General features: G+C 38.8%; 1 protein-coding gene across 4 annotated transcripts in view; it reads left to right on the top strand.

Annotated features, from left to right (window-relative positions):
* Window positions 1-23213, top strand: part of LOC127432592 (transport and Golgi organization protein 2 homolog) — a 57484-nt gene that overhangs the window by 28046 nt on the left and 6225 nt on the right. For 3 of the 4 annotated variants that reach the window (XM_051683888.1, XM_051683879.1, XM_051683897.1), the window contains exons 3-7: window positions 6008-6096; window positions 11700-11819; window positions 12804-12918; window positions 20821-20888; window positions 21032-21182. In XM_051683888.1, coding sequence (XP_051539848.1) covers window positions 6008-6096; window positions 11700-11819; window positions 12804-12918; window positions 20821-20888; window positions 21032-21182 — 543 coding nt within the window. The remainder of the gene's footprint in view (window positions 1-6007; window positions 6097-11699; window positions 11820-12803; window positions 12919-20820; window positions 20889-21031; window positions 21183-23213) is intronic. The other variant, XM_051683906.1, reaches the window with a different exon arrangement.

Genomic DNA, 23213 nt, shown 5'->3' with positions numbered 1-23213 from the left:
GGCAGGGAATTAACATCATCACGGACTTTAAAGGGAATAAAAACTCTCTACCGGATGGGCTAAATACTTTTTATGCTCGTTTCGAGGGAAATAACACCACTCTTGCGGAGAGAGCTCTCGCGGCTAAAGCTACAGAGGTTAGTTCACTCTCCGTCTCTGTAGCGGATGTAACCCGATCCTTCCGACGGGTGAATATCCGCAAAGCCGCGGGCCCAGACGGCATTCCGGGCCACGTCATCAGAGCGTGCACGAACCAGCTGGCTGGTGTTTTTACGGACATTTTCAACCTTTCCCTCTCTTTGTCTGTAGTCCCCACATGCTTTAAAACATCCACCATTGTGCCTGTACCAAAACAATCAAAAATAACTTGTTTAAATGACTGGCGTCCTGTTGCTCTGACCCCCATCATCAGCAAATGTTTTGAGAGACTAATCAGAGATTACATCTGCTCTGTATTGCCACTCAATCTTGACCCGCTGCAATTTGCTTACCGCAACAACCGCTCCACTGATGATGCCATTGCATCTACAATACACACTGCTCTCTCCCACCTGGAAAAAAAGAACACTTATGTGAGAATGCTGTTTGTAGACTACAGCTCAGCATTCAACACCATAGTGCCCTCCAAGCTAGATGAGAAACTCCGGGCTCTGGGCTTAAACAGCTCGCTGTGCAGCTGGATCCTGGATTTCCTGTCAAGCAGACACCAGGTGGTTAAAATAGGCAGCAACATCTCCTCATCACTAACCCTCAACACTGGAGCCCCGCAGGGCTGTGTTCTCAGCCCACTACTGTATTCCTTGTACACACATGACTGTGTGGCAACACATAGCTCCAATGCCATCATTAAGTTTGCTGATGACACGACGGTGGTAGGTCTGATCACTGACAATGATGAAACAGCCTACAGAGAGGAGGTGCACACTCTGACACACTGGTGTCAGGAGCACAACCTCTCCCTCAACGTCAGTAAGACAAAGGAGCTTGTGGCGGACTTCAGAAGAAAAGACAGAGAACACAGTCCCATCACCATCAATGGAGCACCAGTGGAGAGAGTCAGCAGCTTCAAGTTCCTGGTTGTCCACATCACTGAGAAACTCACATGGTCCGTCCACACTGAAGTCGTTGTGAAGAAGGCTCATCAGCGCCTCTTCTTCCTGAGACGGCTGAGGAAGTTTGGAATGAACTGCCACATCCTCACACGGTTCTACACCTACACTGTAGAGAGCATCCTGACTGGCTGCATCTCCGCCTGGTACGGCAATAGCACCGCCCACAACTGCAAAGCACTGCAAAGGGTGGTGCGAACTGCCAGACATATCATCGGAGGTGAGCTTCCCTCCCTCCAGGAAATATATACAAGGCAGTGTGTGAAAAAAGCTCGGAGAATCATCAGAGACTCCAGCCACCCGAGCCATGGGCTGTTCTCACTGCTACCATCAGGTAGGCGGTATCGCAGCATCAGGACCCGCACCAGCCGACTCCATGATAGCTTCATCCCCCAAGCAATCAGACTTCTGAACTCTTGATCTCCCACGATCAAAATACATCAGCACTGCACTTTATTACCCTTACTCTTATATCTCACACCGGACTGTCATAAATTATATTATTATTATTATATTATGTTCTCTCTTAACAACTGACTATCATCCGACAGCCTGAATGTCAATACAGTACAATACTGTACATTCTATATATATATATATATATATATATATATATATATATATATATATATATATATATACTTTTTTTTAATATATATATATATATATATATATATATATATATATATATATATATATATATATTTTTTTTTTTTTTTTTTTAATTTTTATTGAATAATGTGTATCTATATAGTAAAAACAAAAAAAAAAAAAACAGCGTATTGTATACTGTACAGTGTATGTTATTATTTGTATATTGTTGAGTGTAATTATGTGTATAACAGATGTTTAAATTGTGTTGTATTAATTTGATGTTATTGTAAATTGGTATATGTCTCATCACTGTCACGACTGCTATGTTGATCGGAACTGCACCCAAGAATTTCACACACCATTGCACTTGTGTATATGGCTGTGTGACAGTAAAGTGATTTGATTTGATTTTTGATTTGATACATGTCAAGTCAAGTCATTTTTATTTGTAAAGCGCTTTTCACAACACACATCGTTTCAAAGCAGCTTTACAGGAAATCATGCATTAACAAAAAATGAAACTTTGTTTTGTGATCATTGTGTAGTTTGATTAAATGTGATTGTAAATTGTGTATAGAAATACACATATCAAGCTACATATCAAGCTTTGGTGGATTCTGGCTGTTCCCAAACCTCTATCCACCAACGCTTGGTGCAAGACAGGGCATTGGGCACAAATAGACGGGTGAAAGTGCGGTTTGTGCATGGGGATATTCACACGTATCAGGTGGTTACCACTGAGATACTATTCAGGGGGAGATAGCATAGAGTAGAGGCTGCAGTTAATTCCCGCCTCACCCATCCACTGATTTTTGGGATGAATTGGCCTGATTTTAAGAATTTATTAAGGGAAATATGTGTGGATGGGTCCTGTAAAATAATGTCTCGGTGTGTGACGTTTGATGCTATGGTGGTAGTGGTGCCAGGGCCGTTTATGTCTGCTCTACGTCAAAATGAGGGAGCTCCCTGAAGGGGATTCCCCTCTAGAGCAGTCATGTGATGAGTCCCTCAAACACACTTTTGATCAAGTAAGAGTATTCGATGATCAACAGTTCCAACCTAACATCATGCTCACATACCCATAGTTTTCATTTATTAAAGATCGGTTGTATCGAATGACACAGGACACTTAAACAAAAGGGAATACAACCCAGTTATTAGTGCCGAAGAGCCATCAGGAAACTCTCTTCCAGGCGGCTTACCATAATCCGATGGCTCGCCATTTAGTACAGGAAAAAACACTTAACCGAATTATGGCCCATTTTTTTGGACGGGCATCCACGTAGACATTTGCAGGTGGTGTGCATCGTGTCGTTAATGTCAGTTGGTGAATCCACTGGCCACCAAAAAAGCGCTATTGCACCCTCTACCGCTAATTGAGTTACCCTTCAAAAGAATTGCCATGGACCTCGTCGGACCATTAGAGCGGTCGGCACGTGGATATCGCTTTGTATTAGTCCTGGTGGAATGTGCAACGTGATATCCGGAAGCAGTGCCCCTGTGCAGCATCTCAGCACGTAGTGTTGCGGAGGCATTCTTCAAAATTATCTCCCGGGTGGGGATTCCGAAAGAAATCCTCACCGATCAAGTCGTGTACACTAAGTGAACTGTATGAATTATTGGGGGTTAAATCGATCCATACCAGCGTTTATCACCCTCAACCCAATGTGTTGGTCGAGCGATTGAATCAAACCCTAAAAAATATGATTCGTAAATTCGTGCACGAGGGTGCGAGGGATTGGGATAAGTGGTTGGAACCACTATTATTTATGGTCCGGGAGGTCCCGCAAGCCTCCACGGGGTTTTCCCCCTTCGAGCTCCCGTATGGGCGTAGGCCACGCAGCCTGCTTGACGTCAAACGGGAGGCTTGAAAGGAGGGGCCTTCACAGAGCAAAAACGAAATTCAGTACGTTCATGACCTTAGAGCACAACTACTACACATTGGGGCAATTAGCACAAAATAATTTGCTCCATGCTCAAGAACAGCAAAGCCGGCTCCATAGTAGGGGAACATGATTATGAGAATTTGCACCAGGAGATAAAGTCCTTGTATTACTGCCTACCTCAAGCTCTAAATTACTCACCAAGTGGCAAGGGCCCTTTGAGGTCACACGGCGAGTGGGAGATCTTGATTATGAGGTTAAGCGAACGGATAGAGGCGGAGCACGTTAAATTTATAACCTCAACCTCCTAAAATCTTGGAGGGAGGTGGTCCCCATGGCCTTGGCGACGATAGTCCCAGAGAGGGCGGAGCTCGGCCCGGAGGTGACTTTCAAACCTAATCAGTTTACCCCGGTCCTGTGTGGTGACCTCCTCTCACCGTCACATCTTACAGAGGTAGCCAAGTTGCAAGCCGAATTTGCAGACATGTTCTCGCCTCTCCCCGGACATACAAACCTCATAGAGCACCATACTGAGACCACCCCGGGGGTGGTGGTTCATAGCCATCCCTACTACCTTCCTGAGCACCAAAAAAAAAAGGTTGTTCAAGAAAAATTGGATGCGATGCTCGAGATGGGCGTAATGGGCCAGCCTAGTAGTTCTGGTACCCAAGAGCAACAGGACGGTCTGTTTCTGTGTGGACTATCGGAAAGTCAACATGGTTTCCAAATGTTATGCATACCCATATCCCCGGAATGATGAATTGCTCAATTGGTTGGGCGTGGCTCAATTTTATTCGACACTAGATTTAACAAAGGGTTATTGGCAGATCCCCTTAACTCCAATCTCCAGAGAAAAAACTGCTTTTTCACACCGTTCGGCTTACACCAATTAGTGACTCTTTCATTCGGTTTGTTCAGGGCCCCCGCTATGTTCCAGTGTCTCATGGACAAGATTCTCAGGCCATATGCGGCATATGCCGCCACCTATTTGGAGGATATCATCATCTATAGTAATGATTGGCGGCGGCACATGCAACATCTGAGAGCTATCCTGAGGTTGTTGCGATGGGCGGGGCTCGTGGCCAACCCAAAGAAGTGCGCAATTGGGCGGGTGGAAGTTCGGTATCTGGGGTTCCACTTGGGTCGTGGGCAGGTGCGACCCCAAATTAACAAAACCGCAGCGATCGCGGCCTGCCCAAAGCCCAAGACCAAAAAGGAGGTGAGACAGTTCCTGGGGCTGGCTGGCTACTACCGAAGGTTTGTGCCTAGTTACTCTGACGTCACCAGCCCACTGACTGATCTCACTAGAAAGGGGGCTCCCAATCCGGTCCAGTGGACGGAGTCATGTCAACAGGCTTTCCTAAAAGTAAAATCTGCACTTTATGGAGGGCTGCTCTTACATGCTCGGAACTTCTCTCTCCCCTTTATTTTGCAGACAGATGAATCCAACAGAGGGCTGGGGGCTGCGCTCTCTCAGGAGGTGGGGGGCCGGATGTTGCCCTGGCCTGAGTCGGGTGGTGGGGGTATGTGGGGAGAGAGTGACACGAGAGTGCGGTGTTGGCGTTTACAGAGAGTTTATGTTATTGAGAGATCATGTTATTGAGAGTTTACGTTATTGAGAAGTTGTTTACGAAACCATTAAGAAAACTGTTTGAGCACCTTGAGTTAAAAGCCACCAAAGACGTTTGTGTGAACTGTGTGAGAGGGCAGAAAATAAACACTTGCCTGAACTTCTTTGTTGCTTCCCAACTCCTTCCTTCTTGTTACTGAACTTTCAACTGTATCACAAGCGTGAACACGAATTCAGGCACTGGTAAGGGTATGATCCACTGAACATTGGGACATTTATGACTCACCTGCGACACGTTAATGAGCTCGATCATTGAAACCCGCTGTTATTAATCAGCACCATTGCTGTATAAATGACACTATCCTTCATTTTCCTTGGAGATATTCAAATGTACAGTGATATTATAACAGATAAATGGCATAAAGAAATAAAAATGTATAGGAGTGTATTTTAAACCTTCTTTTAACAACTCAAATATTTTAAAGATTGTTTCACTTTCTTGATAATTATGAATGAAAGAGTAATGTCTTTTCAGCATCTCTTTTAAAGATAAAATAAAGCTTGGACTTCATAGTTTTACACTTGTGCTCGTCTTCCTACGACTTGAAAGACTTCAGAAGACATGATGACATTTCCAGTAAGGGAACTTGGTGAGAAACGATGCTCCCTGGTTTTTACGGTGCATTGTGGGATTTTTTAGGGAGCGAACATTTCAGTGCACTGGAACGATTTTGTGAATGAGACAGTTCTAAAAATGGCCGACTCACTGATCAGTGCCCTGACTACTGAACTAGGAAACTGATTGAGATGCACCCTGTGTGATTTACCTCCATTTTTTTGTGCAACTGCAGGCTTATTCTGGCTGCTAACAGAGATGAGCTGTACAATAGGCCATCCAAGACTGCAGACTTCTGGGGCACCAACAGTGAGATCCTCAGTGGTAAATATAATTTGTTTTATTCATCGATAGGACAAATAATTAATATCCAAAAATGGGGTTCAATTCTGGTACTTGTTTGCTGTTTTATTAAGGAATTCAATGTTGGTTTCTATGTCAACAGAGTTCATTCGAAATGAACTACATTGCTACAATTATATCGAGAGTAGTTCATGTATCCACCCCCCCCAACAAAATGTATGAAATTGATTTAGTTAACAAATGATCAAACCAAGTGGCATGGTCACAGTGTCATCTTTAGTGAATGTATGAAGCAGAGTTACCACAGGTTTGACAACCAGAAAGTATCCGAACGTTTTGTCTTCATTTTTCCATGAAAATGGCAGTATCCATTGTTTTATTTTTGTGTAATTTAAAACCTAACAAGCTTCTTTGCATGAAATGTTTTGCTTGAACATTGTACTTGTGCTGTCTTTAAAATAAATGGTATTTAGCTTGGTGTTTTTTTATCTAATGCAATGACATTCATACATATTTAAGTGTAGCTTAAGTGTCCAAATACATTTTGCGGCTGTTAGCCCTGGCTTCAAAGAGTTATTAAAGGTACTATATTTAGGGTTTATTAGCTCTTCAGCTCTATATGAGCTTTGTATAATAAAGGTTCTATATTTAGGATTTAAATTGAGCTCTCCAGCTCTATATAAGCACTGTATAATAAAAGTATAATGGGTTTTTTTTTATCCTCTGAAAGTCTACTGAATTTTTATCCAGTGTAGACTACGGTTGTCATTTGTCAAAACATTCAGTTGAGAGAGGCATTTTTTTTTTTTTTTGTCCAAATAAATGATTATTTTTCCTGAGGATACAGGGAAACAGTCAGAACTGTACTGTACGTCCACCTCAAAAAGGTAATTTTTAATTTTTTTGGGGGGGGGGGGATTTTTCCCCTTTTTCTCCCAATTTGGAATGCCCAATTCCCAATGCGCTCTAAGTCCTCGTGGTCGCATAGTGATTCGCCTCAGTCCGGGTGGCGGAGGACGAATCCCAGTTGCCTCCACGTCTGAGACAGTCAACCCACGCATCTTATCACGTGGCTTGTTGAGCGCGTTGCCACGGAGACATAGTGCGTGTGGAGGCTTCACGCCATCCACCGCGGCAACCACGCTCAATTCACCACGCGCCCCACTGAGAACAAACCACATTATAGCGACCACGAGGAGGTTACCCCATGTGACTCTACCCTCCCTAGCAACCGGGCCAATTTGGTTGCTTACGAGACCTGGCTGGAGTCACTCAGCACACCCTGGGATTCGAACTAGCGAACTCCAGGGGTGGTAGCCAGCGTATTTTACCACTGAGCTACCCAGGCCCCTCAAAAAGATAATTATTAAGGTTAAATGTCTTGCTTCATGGCACAACAGTGGTTATTCAACTTTTCAGTCTCAATCAAGCTCTATGGATAATTATCATTTCCTTTCCTGATATCATATTGATTGAGTGTCCATTTTTAGTATTCAGCTGACCACCCTCAAAGAGTAAGAACTGTTCAGTTGACTGACGACCTACAGTCTGCAAAATAATAAATTTTAGAACAGAAATCAGTCATTCCCCTCCCAATAAAAAATAGTCATGGACATTTGTTGTTTGTTTGTCTATGTCCCCCTCTGTAATCTTGGGGTCAGACAGCACCAGGTGGCCCTTAATTGATGGCTGCTTTTATGTGCAGTGGCAAGAATAAATTCTGCCACTTAAGGAGAAGCCCTTATCTGTTTGGAGGGGTGAAGTGTAGGTTGTAGATGAGCAATGGTGGAGTATTTTGGTGTTAATGAGGAGAACAGGGGCCTGCACCATGAAGCCGGTTTCGGTTACTAGCAAGGTAAGTTTTACATTAGTTTGCAAACTTTGCGTCAATCCTGGGTTTTAGGTACCATGAAAGTGAGTGGGCCTTTACCGGTGTTAATCACCATAGTAATTTACACTGTAACTTACATATGTGTAACAGATCACTAACAGATATTGAACCAAACAACTGTGAGTAAAGTCCCCTGTCTCTCTTAAAGCATACTTTACAGAAAAAATTCTTAGAAATCCACAAAATCAGCTCATGATAATTTATTTATTTTGAAGTCTAAATATACTTTTTTGGCAGATAGTCTTGTATTTTATTGAAATACACTATAATCGTTTTTCATTTACCTACTCTAGCCATAAAATATAAAATATCTATGAAAATATACTATATATATATATATATATATATATATATATATATATATATATATATATATATATATATATATATATTGGTGGCCAAAAGTTTGGAATAATGTACAGATTTTGCTGTTTTGGAAGGAAATTGGTGCTTTAAATCATTAAAGTTGTATTCAGCTGATCACAAAATATAGTCAAGACATTACTGATGTAAAATACAGCACCATCGCTATTTGAAAAAAGTCATTTTTGATCAAATCTACACAGACCCCATTTCCAGCAGCCATCACTCCAACACCTTATCCTTGAGTAAACAATCAGTAATCTAAATTGCTAATTTGGTACTAGAAAATCACTTGCCACTATATCAAACACAGTTGAAAGCTATTTGGTTTGTTAAATTAAGCTTAACATTGTCTTTGTGTTTGTTTTTGAGTTGCCACAGTATGCAATAGACTGGCATGTCTTAAGGTCAATATTAGGTCAAAAATGGTAAAAAGAAACAGCTTTCTCTAGAAACTTGTCAGTCAATCATTGTTTTGAGGGATGAAGGCTATACAATGCTTGAAATTGCCAAAAAACTGAAGATTTCATACAAAGGTGTACACTACAGTCTTCAAAGACAAAGGACAACTGGCTCTAACAAGGACAGAAAGAGATGTGGAAGGCCAGATATACAACTAAACAAGAGGATAAGTACACCAGAGTATCTAGTTTGAGAAATAGAAGCCTCACATGTCCACAGCTGACAGCTTCATTGAATTCTACCCGCTCAACACCAGTTTCATGTACAACAGTAAAGAGAAGACTCAGGGGCGCAAGCCTTATGGTAAGCATTGCAAAGAAAAAGCTACTTTTGAAACAGAAAAACAAAAAGAAAAGGTTAGAGTGGGCAAAGAAACACAGACATTGGACAACAGATAATTGGAAAAGAGTGTTATGGATCTTAACCCCATTGAGCTTTTGTGGGATCAGCTAGACTGTAAGGTGCGTGAGAAGTGCCCGACAAGACAGCCACATCTATGGCAAGTGCAACAGGAAGCGTGGGGTGAAATGTCACCTGAGTATCTGGACAAATTGACAGCTAGAATGCCAAGGATCATACGTAGGTTTAAATCATTAAAACTCATTTTTAAACCACTCCACAGATTTAATATTAGCAAACTATAGTTTTGGCAAGTCGTTTAGAACATTTACTTTGTGCATGACATGAGTAATTTTTCCAACAATTGTTTACAGACAGCTTGTTTCACTTTTAATTGACTATATCACAATTCCAGTGGGTCAGAAGTTTAAATACACAAAGTTAACAGTGCCTTTAAGCAGCTTGGAAAATTCCAGAAAACGATGTCAAGCCTTTAGACAATTAGCCAATTAGTTTCTGATAGGAGGTGTACTGACTTGTGTACCTGTGGATGTATTTTAAGGCCTACCTTCAAACTCGGTGCCTCTTTGCTTGACATCATGGGAAAATCAAAAGAAATCAGCCAAAACCTCAGAAAAAAAAAAAAATGTGGACCTCCACATATCTGGTTCATCCTTGGAGTAATTTCCAAATGCCTGAAGGTACCATCATACCGCTCAGGAAAGAGAAACTTTCCGTCTCCTAGAGATGAACATAGTTTGGTGCGAAAAGTGCAAATCAATCCCAGAACAATAGCAAAGGACCTTGTGAAGATGCTGGAGGAAAAAGTAGACAAGTATCAATATCCACAGTACAAAAAGTCCTATATGGACATAACCTGAAAGGCTGCTCAGCAAGGAAGAAGCCACTGCTCCAAAACTGCCATAAAAAAGACAGACTACAGTTTACAAGTGCACATGGGGACAAAGATCCTCTGGTCTAATGAAACAAATATTGAACTGTTTGGCCATAATGTCCATCGTTATTTTTGGAGGAAAAAGGGTGAGGCTTGCAAGCCGAAGAACTCAACCGTGAACCATGGGAGTGGCAGCATCATGTTGTGCGGGTGCTTTGCTGCAGGAGGGACTGGTGCACTTCACAAAATAGATGGCATCACGAGGAAGGAAAATTATGTGGATATATTGAAGCAACATCTCAAGACATCAGCCAGGAAGTTAAAGCTCGGTCGCAAATGGGTCTTCCAAATGGACAATAACCCCAAGCATACCTCCAAATTTGTGGTAAAATGGCTTAAGGACAACAAAGTCAAGGTATTGGAGTGGTCATCACAAAGCCCTGATCTCAATCCGATAGAAAATATGTGGGCAGAACTGAAAAAGCATGTGAGAGCAAGGAGGACTACAAACCTGACTCAGTTACACCGGTTCTGTCTGGCGGAATGGGCCAAAATTCCAGCAACTTATCATGAGAAGCTTGTGAAAGGCTAACCAAAACGTCTGACCCAAGTTAAACAATTTAAAGGCAATGCTACCAAATATTAACAAAGTGTATGTAAACTTCTGACCCACTGGGAATGTGATGAAAGAAATAAAAGCTGAAATAAACAATTCTCTCTACTATTATTCTGACATTTCGCATTCTTAAAATAAAGTAGTGATCCTAACTGACCTAAGACAGGGAATGTTTTCTACGATTACATGTCAGGAATTGTGAAAAACTGAGTGTAAATGTATTTGGCTAAGGTGTATGTAAACTTCTGACTTCAACTGTATATACACAGATCAGCCACAACATTAAAACCACCTGCTTAATATTGTGTAGGACCCCTCGTGCCACCAAAACAGCTCCATCCCACATCTCAGAATAGCATTCTGAGATGCTATTCTTCTCACCACAATTGTACAGAATGGTTATCTGATTTACCGTAGACTTTGTCAGTTCGAAGCAGTCTGGCCATTCTCTGTTGACCTCTCTCATCAACAAGGCCTTTCCATCCACAGAACTTCCCCTCACTGGATGATTTTTTTTTTGTTTTTTTTTGGCACCATTCGGAGTAAATTCTAGAGACTGTTGTTCTTGAAAATCCCAGGAGATCAGTAGTTACAGAAATACTCAAACCAGCCCATCTGGCACCAACAATCATGCCATGGTCCAAATCACTTAGATCACATATTTTCCCATTCTGATGGTTGATGTGAACATTAACTGAAGCTTCTGACCCGTATCTGCCTGATTTTATGCACTGCACTTCTGCCACACGATTGGATTGTTGGTGCCACATGGGCTGTTTTTTGAAGCCATGTAGTGCTTGTGTTTAGACAGAATTTATTGATTCAGTTGTGAAATAAAGGGTTCACTTCAGGATTTCTCAATGTGCTTACGGCTATAAATTGCTATACTTGTTTTCTTTTTAGTATCAAGATGAGAATTTTTTTTTAAGTCTAGGTCATTCGAACTGAGCACACTTGAGCTGTTCAGGTCTTCTAAATCTGCTCCCCTGCTGTTTTTTATTATTATGTCCAGAAGAGGGGATTTATTTTCAGTTTGTGTGTTTGTTTTCTATCATTAGGTTTGGACATGGAAGAAGGGAAGGAAGGCGGGTCATGGCTGGGAATTAGCAAACGAGGAAAACTGGCGGCACTGACCAATTACTTGGAGGGAAGGCCAAATCCAGATGCACAGGGGAGAGGTAGAGAAGATCTTCCACATATCTGTACTCCAAGAAAATGTTGCTGTATGCAATCATACATCACAGACTACTGGGCTGGCTAAGGCAGAGTCTTATCGTGCAACCAGCACCTCTTTACATACATGCCTCCAAATGTAACTTTCATACACCTGAGGGTTTGTTGTTCAACATACATTTCTAATTAATCTATTAAGGTTAAAGAATTTCTTGATTTCTAAGCATCATGACACATTTCTGTGTATTTTAGTTTTCTGAGCTCCAAAATGATCCTTCTTAATAATATTTTTTTATTTACATTTTGAAAAAAAATTAAAAAAACATTTTTTTTTACAAAATTATTTGACACAGATTAATTTAGCTGAAATAAGATCTCTTATTTTACTTATAAGCTATTTAACTTTTACCGACAATGCTAAAGATTGCAAAATATTACGTGGAATTTACAGTAAGGCCTAAGTTAACTATTGTTGACATGTTCTTGTGAGCGTGTGCATTTGGCATGTGGAGCCAGAGTCCTCCACCAGCTGTTCCTCACAGATCTCCTCTCAGCTGAACTGGACTCCTCACTGTCATCGCATCAATATCTGTTGGATTCTTCAAGGCCTCTTTATAGGCTGACACCTCACTACCACTTACCATCAAAAGCTTGTCAAACAGAACACACCCCTCTGTTCCCAGACCATGTCACTAATTATATTGCAAACATCTCAGCTGTAATGCGGAGGATATACACACAAACAGCTGCATGTTAGAGCACAAGTAACATGGCTCAGTACATGTTGTTTAACAAATTGCTTTCATTTTTGCATTGTCTTCTAAAAAAAAACTTGCCTACTATCTACACTTGTTTCTTTACTTAGAGTCTTAAGTAATGGACTGAATTTTATGAAGCAGTTCACAACCAAATTCTCCTCTTACACTTCATTGGTTGTAATAAATTGGATAATTGATACATGGTTGTCCTCATTTGTCATCTTCACTCAGGTTCCTTGGTGTCCAACTTTTTGACGGATAACTTGGACAGTTTTGCTTACCTCCGTAAAGTGTCTTCAGATGGTCATTTATATAATGGCTTTAATCTCCTGACTGCTGACTTCAGGTGAGTGGTGTAATGCAAATATCTTGGTTGACTGAAGTGTCAGTGCTTAAATAGCTAACATAACAAATGAGACAAATTAGCAATTCCTCTAAATTAGTGAAATTGGAGCATTTCAGTTTAAACCTTAAAGGGTTCATATCATAATTTTTTTTAATGTATTTTATTTTAATTTATATATATATTATTTCCGAAGTCTACCTGTAATGCTTGTCACATTTTTATTTATTTTTTTGTGCCAAATAAAATAATAATTTAGTTTTACAGGATGATACTGTAAAATAAAGTTGTGCATGCTAGTTTATAAATCATTAACTAATATTAACATATACAACTTTTAATTTTACAAATGTACTCTAAAATTTACAAATAACTCTAAAATTATGCTAAAATGAAGTGCCTCGTTTTCATGAACTCATTTTCTTTATCATTTGTAATGAGAATGACATGACAGTGATAATATTGTCTAATCTCTGGGTTCTTTGAGAGGGACAGCAGGCACTGCTGAACCCACCTGCTTATGTACAGAAGCTGTTACGAGCTTAAGAAGTATATTTAAATAATAGTCAGAACAGATGGCATGTTTCCAGCAGTGTGGCTTTCTCCAAGCAGAGTAATTTGAGGTGATGTAAGAAGATGGGATTTTGTGATTCTGCATATTAAAGGTCAGAAAAAAGGCATTTATTCAAATAATTTTTGTTGGATGCTTTTGGGTGAAATGGTAGTTAACTATGGAAGTTGTTGTTTTAAATGTGAGTGTATTGGGTGTCTATGCTATGCATTTAACATTAGCAAATGTGTAACCTGAAGATGTGTTCACACTGACAGCAGTTTGCAGCAACAAAGTAACTCTTAAGTAACTTGTTTTCTTAGAGAGTCAGATATTTGACACAAAATGCGACAACTAGACAGACTTGATCAGAGTTTAAAGGGATAGTTCACCCAAAATAAAAATTCTGCCATCAGTTACTTACCGTCATGTTGTTCCAAACACTGGTGTTGGCAGATAAAAGTAATTATCTGCACTGCATCATTATTATCTGCATCATATAGTACATCGACGATTGTTTAAAAACCAGGCCAATTATTTCCTGTCAAAAGGGGTTAGAACAATGTGTCAGACAATTAGCTGACAACTCATTCTGTGTGAAAGAAAATTACTACAAATTGCATGGCAGAGTTGCAATTTGTCAGCTTTGCACTGCTAGAAAATTTATTAAGATGGAATTAACATTAACACTTAACACAACTAATTTTATTACTAACCTTAAAACTCGACACAGCAAGGAATATAATGAATTTATTAACGCTAAAAACTCGAAGCTAGAAAAAGCAGAACCCCCAAACTAGGTTCTGTATCTGCATATGTTGTTCTGCATATCGGTATCGGCGCACACATTTTTCATCAGTTCATTTTGGGAATACCTACTAGTGACAAAAAGTCCAGCGACTTGCTGACATGCCGCGATTTAATCACTGCGGGTTGTAATCAGCTTGATAGGAAAATGTCCTTTAACAGTGAACTCTAAGATTGTCTCTTTGTCTTGTCTCCTTTAATAAATCAATTCCTTACTTTTGCTTGAGTGCCGCCTTTAATGGTACTAATCCTTTGTCCTATGATTTGACTATTATCATTTAAGTAGAGTTGTCCTTTTTGTTTTTCTTTTGTTTTTCCACATTCATTAATCAGAGCAGTTAGCTGTGCACTAGTGTCTCTGGGCAAGACATCACCACCCCATCCTTTAGCTTGCTGAAAGGCTGTCTGCTAAATGTAGTGATGTATTACTTGAAAGGATAGTTCACCCAAAAATGAAAATTCTCTCATCATTTACTCACCCTCATGCCATCCCAGATGTGTATGACTTTCTTTCTTCTGCAGAACACAAATAAAGATTTTTAGAATATTAAAGATTTTTCAGCTCTGTTGGGCCACACAATAGTAAAAGTGAATGGTTACCAGACCTTTCAAGCTCCAAAAATCACATAAAGGCAGCATAAAAGTAATCCATAAGACTCCAGTGGTTAAATCCATATCTTCTGAAGCGATATGATAAGTACGGGTGAGAAACAGCTAAATATTTAAGTACTTTAAAAATGAAGTAATAATAATTACTGTAAATCTTCACTTTCAAATTCAGCCACCTATTGATTGGGGCTGGTCAAAGGTGGAGATTTATAGGACTTAAATATTAAACTGTTTCTCACCCATACCTATCATATCGCTTCTGAAGACATGGATTTAAACACTGGAGTCTTATGAATTACTTTTATGATGCCTTTATGTGTTTTATTGGCCTTCTGAGTTTTGGTCACCATTCATTTGCATTGGATGGACCAACAGAGCTGAAATATTCTTTTAAAAAATTCTGTTTGTGTTCTGCAGAAGAAAGAAATTCATACACGTCTGGGATAGCATGAGGGTGAGTAAAAGATGAGAGAATTTTTATTTTTGGGTGAACTATCCCTTTAAGTCTGTGATGTTATCTGTAAGGCCGGAGGGATAATATTTGTCAATGCCCCTTCAAGCCTGTATTTATAAATGCAATGTATTGGAAGGCCACTCATGAGAGTCCCAAACATAGTAATGAAACAGATAAATATAGCAACAGGGTTGTTGTTCATTTGTTTACCCTTTTAATAAACAAGATCATTATTGAACTTATTTGTCTCTCCCTTTCTTTTTTCAATTACAAAGCACAAAAAGATACATGTCCAGATAAACTCTGAGGAATTTCAATGGGCATTTTGTGCTGAAATCAATACTGCTATCTCCTGTAAATTGAGGCGGCCTTTCCAAATGAATAAAGAGGTTTTGTTTGTTCCTCTACAGGGATGTGACTGACAAGTGTGATAATAACCAAATGTTTCATATAATATTTCAGCCCATTGAATGATTTCCCCAGTTGTATTCTTAGGTTTGGTATTCAGACTCCGCTTTGTCAGTGTTGTTATTAGCTTTCGCAGGGTATATAGATACCATATTACAAAAATTAAGAGCTAAAAAATCTTTACAGAGGTCATATCATGAGGAATCACATCTTTCCTTGATCTTCTGAGATAAAAGAGTTCCTTGTTCTATAAAAACATTCAGAATCAAAACTTTTAGAACTCAAAACTGCCTGCAGTGAAAGAAGAGCATATATTAAACAGAGCTGCAAAAACAGCTCCTTCTGTTCTTCGGCAGCTTATTTATGTCAAGGCAGATGCATACATTTGAACACATGACCGCCCACATTTGCACATCAATGACGCCTATTCGATATTCAGAAACTTGTCCCAGTTCACTGTAAGATAAAACAGTGGAAGTAGGATAGATAATATCATCCTAATCATTAGAAGAACAAAAGATAAGAGTAAAGTCTGTAAAATCTTGTCTTTTTCCTGGCTGTGTGTTGCACCTGCCGCTTTGCAGGGAAAGAAAAAAACTAAATTCTTTCTATTTTTGGCACAAAACTTTAGTGACATTGTAAGTGGACCCCAGGGGGGGAAAGTTTTAATTGACCTCTTCAAACTGATATTTAAATCTTTCACTTGTAAGTTTTTTGTATATTTTAAGATCTCAGTTTAGAGGAGCATTTTATGTGTGGCATTTATGGCTGTAGTTTGGTAGTATTGTACTGTTAAGGGTGTAGTTAAAGATTCTTGGGACTTAGTTGGGTGTATTATACTAAAATCTTTGAGTAGTTTGGCATTATGGTTAAAACTGTTAAACTAAAAGTTGTAGGTTCCAACCTTGTAATGGGCGGTCTTGGAACCATTGCATGCTTGAGTACTTAACCTCAGATTGTTCCAAGGGGATTGTCCCTGCAATAAGTGTCCTGGATATTAAAGTGTCTTCTAAATGATTACTTTCTGACTTTCTTGAAGAGACCATATTGGAACATTCTTCATCAGCCCTCCCTTTTTACCACTATATGAGTTTTTTAGTGAAATAACAGTTAAAATATTCAGCATATGTCCAACAATATCAAAGCCTCTAAAACAAATACCGTAACTTTGTCTCATTTTGTGGTTTTTAGCTATGATTATACTGCATTAATAGATCATTAGAGGGCTGTTTGGCTCTTATGCACCCCTTTCACTGAAAGGAATGCATTAGTAGAGACAGACAAGACTATAACCTCTTTGGTTTTGCCGGTGTATTTTATTCAAAGCAGCTTCTTTTTATAGACATATCTGATATGATGGGAAGTTATAAATTTAACCAATAAGGTACAAGATGTGCCTTAATGGTTTCATGAAATGTTTCTACATAATAAATTATTAAGGAAACTAATTTACATTAAAGCATTAATCTATTAAGCAAATGTATCCTTCTAGAGGATATAGTGCCTGACGTGTAAAAAAATAACAGAGCTTATTCCTTGTGGGTGCTGCACAGTGATATACACAGTTAGTTAGATGAACAGATGTTTCCTGTCAGAGCTGTTATTATATCTATATATACAACAAGGTCATTATCGTAAACTAAAACTAAATGTAAAAAATAATTTTTGTTAACTGAAATAAAAATAAACATAATTGTAAAAACTGAAACTAAAATACATTTTCATGGCTCTGAAAAAACTCAACTAAAATAAAAATAATCATACAAAAATATTTAGTTTTCGTTTTTGTTGCGATAGGTTTTTTTAACCTTTAAACCCGCCATTACCGTAACATGAAAATGCCACTAGGCGGCGATGGCACAAGCAGATGGCCTATTGTCCTCATTACATAAGCAAAGACAGAGCAGGAGGGAATCACTACAGTACATCATGGAGAGAAGCAAAGCAGTTAGAAAACTAGAGTGACCAGAAGTCGGTCCTGGTTTTACGCGGTGTGTCCAGTGGTCCTTTCATTTCTCTAAAAAATATAATAATGTCCCAGTTTCAGCTATTAGGCTCACTGATTTGGATACATACATACATACATACTTTATTTACCCCCAAGGGAAATTCTTGTACAACTGGAGCTACTGCAACAGGCTGCCACTAGCGCGGCGCCATCTTGATCAAATGTTCACTTACCCATGGCCACAGTGTTAAATAAGAGATTGCAGGTCATATTCATACAGCTGTACGTTTTTTTTTTTTTTTAAATAGTACAAGCATTTAAATGTAGAATTGTGGAATTGTATTTTAACTTTTAAATTCCACATTTGTTTCCTTTATTTAAATAACTGTTCGTTGTGTTGCCAATACATGATGTTAAAACTAAGAGAACAGAAACAATATAATATCCAGTTATTTATTCTGACTTTCTCTCTCTGTGTGTGTGTGTGTGTGTGTAAAAAAGAAGCATTCTTAAATCGGAATTATGTGTTTTCTTCTACTGTAATATCAGTAATGAAATTCAGTTGGTCTTATTAAAATGAAGATTTTTAATATTATAATTATTATGGGGGCCTGGGTAGCTCAGTGGTAAAAGACGCTGGCTACCACCCCTGGAGTTCGCTAGTTTGCTAGTTTGAGTCCCAGGGTGTGCTGAGTGACTCCAGCCAGGTCTCCTAAGCAACCAAATTGGCCTGGTTGCTAGGGAGGGTAAAGTCACATGGGGTAACCTCCTCGTGGTCGCTATAATGTGGTTCATTCTCGGTGGGGCGCGTGGTGAGTTGAGAGCGGGTGCCGCGGTGGATGGCGTGAAGCCTCCACACACGCTATGTCTCCGTGGCAATGCGCTCAACAAGCCACGTGATAAGATGCGCGGGTTGATGGTCTCAGACACGGAGGCAACTGGGATTCATCCTCCGCCACCCGGACTGAGGCGAATCACTACGCGACCACGAGGACTTAAAGTTGCACTGGGAATTGGGCATTCCAAATTGGGTGAAAAAGGGAAATAAATAAATAAATGATTATTATAATTATTATTTACAAACTGTGCATTTGGGTGTCCAGCTATACGACCCACGTTGCACAAATGCCTTTTTCCCCATTCTGTATGTATCATTTGATATAAAAACTCAAACTAAAATAAAAACTAAATGTAATGAAAAACTAAACTATAAAATATTTAAAAACTAAAACTAAACTAAAACTAATAAAGAACTAACAAACAAAATGAAAACTAAACTAAATTAAAAATGTAAAACTATTATAACCTTGATCTACAAAACTATAATATAAACATTGTTTTCAGTTGGTAGATGAATGAAGCTAAATACAGAGAGAAAATAAACTTTGTATTCGCATCTCCATCCTCTGTGCACTTAATCTGCTTAAAAAGTAGTGTAGCTCAACAAAATACATTAGCAAACATTAATTTGAAGATTCCAAAAACAGATTTTTTTACTGAAAGTCAGCATTCTGGACATTTATTCTGCATACTTATTTAATCCCTAGCATTTACAGAACTGGCTCTAGTGTTCCAGAGTTCTGAGGGTTCTGAAGTCCATTTCTTTCTGTCTGTCTGACAGTCTGTCTGTCTGTATTTCTTTCCGTTGTGGTTTGCCATCACTTCCAATTCTCCTCTGGCACTATTGTGGTCCCTGTCAGAGTGCTTTCAAAAACCTTAAATTGCCAATTTCTCCTTCCAGTGCCATCCAACTGCACCTCTGGGCCATAAAATGTAAAGTGCAAAGCAAAAACTCTAGACTTTTTCTCCTCTGAAACATTCTGCTGTGTATTCAGACATGGTTCACTGTAATCACCATAGTTCCATCTGGTGTAATCAACTTCATTGAGTGTCAGTTCATTAGATTAATGTGTATGAAAACAGAGCCATGTCTAATCAGATCAGATCAGTTAATGATGGAGTGACTGTGCTCATACTTTACATACAGAAGGTTTACTCTTCTCCTTAATTACAGTTTAGGGAGCAGATAAAATGAACTGGGCATCATTAACTGATGAAGAACAGAGAGAGTACTACCATGCTTTACATTTACACAATTTCTATCTATTAAAGGTGCACTGTGAAAAATGTAACACCTAAAGAAATGAATAGTATTTTTGAAAAATATGTTTAAAATGTACACACATGAATTGAAGGATCCAGTCATATTAGTAGCCTGATAAAAGTTTTATTTTACATACAGTTGAAGTCAGAAGTTTATATACACTTTAGCCAAATACATTTAAACTCAGTTTTTCACTATTCCTGACATTTAATTGTAGAACATGTTCTCTGTCTTAGGTCAGTTAGGGTCACTTTTTTATTTTAAGAATGTGAAATGTCAGAATAATAGTAGAGAAAATGATATATTTCCGCTTTTATTTCTTTCATCACATTCCCAGTGGGTCAGAAGTTTACATACACTTTGTTAGTATTTGGTAGCATTGCATTGGTAAAAACAACCCTGCAAAGTCACAATACATTTCTGGATGTTTCAAACATCGGAAGTGGCAAGAATAATTGACAGACTGACAGACAGAAAGAAATGGACTTCAGAACCCTCAGAACTCTGGAACACTAGAAAAAACTAGCAGTAACGGTCCTTGCATTGAGATATCCAACCATGGGAAAATGCATATTTTTCATTCTGTAGATAATTGCTTTCAGCACAGACCAGCTCCTAATGACAAGAAGACGGCAAAAACAAGAGAGCAAAGCTGTATCAACCTAATTTAATCTGGTTTATTCTCTTGTTCTCTTGTCTTGTTTTTTTTTTTAACAAGGATGTTGACTGGTGTAGTGTTAATGAGTGCGGTTTAACTCTGTCCATAAAACTTGGAAGATGAGACAATGTTTTTGTGTGTATTTTTGTTCTGCTACTTTGTTTTATTAGTATATGTGTTGATTTGCTGTGGGCGCAGATTTATTCAAATTCTACACTTCTCTATATAATGTATTTTTATTATATTGCCATGGAAATGTTATCTGTATCATTATGTCAGATAAACCAAATATAGCTGTAATTTGTGTTTAATTGTGTTTAAGCAATGAGCACTAACTTGTTTTTTCTCGCTATGTTGTTGGATGCAGAGCCAATGAAGACACATTGTGTTACTATGGAAACAAGGGCAATTCAGAGCCCATTCATCTCAAAGCAGGTTTGTTCATTCCTAGACACAGGTAGTCTGTTTGCAGCACAATACCCTAATACACCAGTTTAACTTGTTCAGCACCAGATTTGTGGATGTGCCTAACTCAGACAGAGCTCACAGAAAGTGGTGGATGATCATGTTTGTTTCAGCAGGAATCTATGGGTTAAGTAACTCTCTTCTGGAAACTCCGTGGAGAAAACTGCAGCATGGCAAGCGACTGTTCACCAGTGTAGTGAGCAAAACACTGCCCCCTGATGGCTTAGTGCAAGAGCTGATGCACATCCTCAATAATGAGGAGCTGTAAGTTATGAAACTCATTATTCTCTTGTTTTTTTTTTTTTTTTTTTTTTTTTTGTTGTTGTTTTGTTTTGTTTTGTTTTGTTTGTTTTTTTTAAGAACAGAGTGTTCTGTTCTCGTTGTCTGTCTGTCTCTTAATCTTTCTTCCATCTGCCTTTATCTGTCTTAAACAATCAACCCAGCATTCATCCTCTTTGATCCTCAAAGGGCACTTGAGACACAAAGCAAGGATTAATAGAAAGTTACTTTATGAAATCTCTGTTTTTGAAGCCTTTCTTTTTTTCCTCAGATTTTATTAGGTGGATCCAGGTAGATTATCAAGCAATAATGTTAATGAATTTAGGTGGTAAAAACAACTCTGCAAAGTCACACAATACATTTTTGGAAGTTTCAAACATCGGAAGTGGCAAGAATAATTGTTTTGTTTTTCAGTAATAATCTATTTTATTTTTTTACACATTTCCCTGTTTATTTGTCACTTGAGCCAAATAAAGATATTACACCCCACTCAATGTCAATAATGACCTTTTTAGGTTATGTAGATCCACTGATGTGAGTGAAACATTTAGAGTGAATTCTGATTAGACATTATGAATCTTTGGCATTCCACACAACATAATCTGAATGTAATTGCATAGTCATTAGGAAGAGTGATTAGTTTAAAATCAGAGATGATTATAAATTAAATAATTTCTGCCTAATAGGAAAGCTCTTAGCTTTTATTTATCCCAAGCACTTTGCATTTTAGCATATTATTACATATTTTCCAGATTTTCAGGCGACAAGGGGATTTTCAAAGATGTTCACATAGACAGGTTAAAATTTGTAGTTCCGTATTTATGTTTTTAACTTCTGATCTCAGATTTCTGATTCCCAAATTTTATTGAAGCATTGTAAAATAAATCATCTTGTACCAATGTCAAATAGCAACCCCTTGTAATACCTCTAGTATTTCTTTGCATGTCTAAAGCAGGTCATATGTATACTGTATATAAACACTGTATATACATACAAGTCAGAAGTTTACATACACCTTAGCCAAATACATTTAAACTCAGTTTTTCACAATTCCTGACATTTAATCATAGAAATCATTTCCTGTCTTAGGTCAGTTAGGATCACTACTTTTATTTTACGAATGTGAAATGTCAGAATAATAGTAGAGAGAATGATTTCTTTCTTTCATCACATTCCCAGTGGGTCAGTTTACATACACTTTGTTAGTATTTAGTAACATTGCCTTTAAATTGTTTAACTTGGGTCAAATGTTTTGGGTAGCCTTCCACAAGCTTCTCACAGTAAGTTACTGGAATTTTGGTCCATTCCTCCAGACAGAACTGGTGTAACTGAGTCAGGTTTGTAGGCCTCCTTGCTCGCACATTCTTTTTCAGTTCTGCCCACAAATTTTCTATCAGATTGAGGTCAGGGCTTTGTGATGGCCACTCCAATACCTTGACTTTGTTGTCCTTATGCCATTTTGCCACAACTTTGGAGGTATGCTTGGGGTCATTGTCCATTTGGAAGACCCATTTGCGACCAAGCTTTAACTTCCTGGCTGATGTCTTGAGATGTTGCTTCAATATATCCACATAATTTTCCTTTCTCATGATGCCATCTATTTTGTGAAGTGCACCAGTCCCTCCTGCAGCAAAGCACCCCCACAACATGATGCTGCCACCCCCATGTTTCCATTTTTGTTTCATTAGACCAGAGGACATTTCTCCAAAAAGTAAGATCTTTGTCCCCATTTGCACTTGCAAACTGTAGTCTGGCATTTTTATGGTGGTTTTGGAGCAGTGGCTTCTTCCTTGCTGAGCAGCCTTTCAGGTTGTCGAAATAGGACTGGTTTTACTGTGGATATATATACTTGTCCTCCAGCAACTTCACAAGGTCCTTTGCTGTTGTTCTGGGATTGATTTGCACTTTTCACACCAAACTACATTCATTTCTAGGACACAGAATGCCTTCCTGAGCGGTATTATGGCTGCGTGGTGTTTACAGTTGTGTACTATTGTTTGTACAGATGAATGTGGT

Source organism: Myxocyprinus asiaticus, chromosome 4, assembly GCF_019703515.2.
Source record: "Myxocyprinus asiaticus isolate MX2 ecotype Aquarium Trade chromosome 4, UBuf_Myxa_2, whole genome shotgun sequence".
NCBI lineage: Eukaryota > Metazoa > Chordata > Actinopteri > Cypriniformes > Catostomidae > Myxocyprinus > Myxocyprinus asiaticus.
This window is presented reverse-complemented; position numbering and strand designations above follow the sequence as displayed.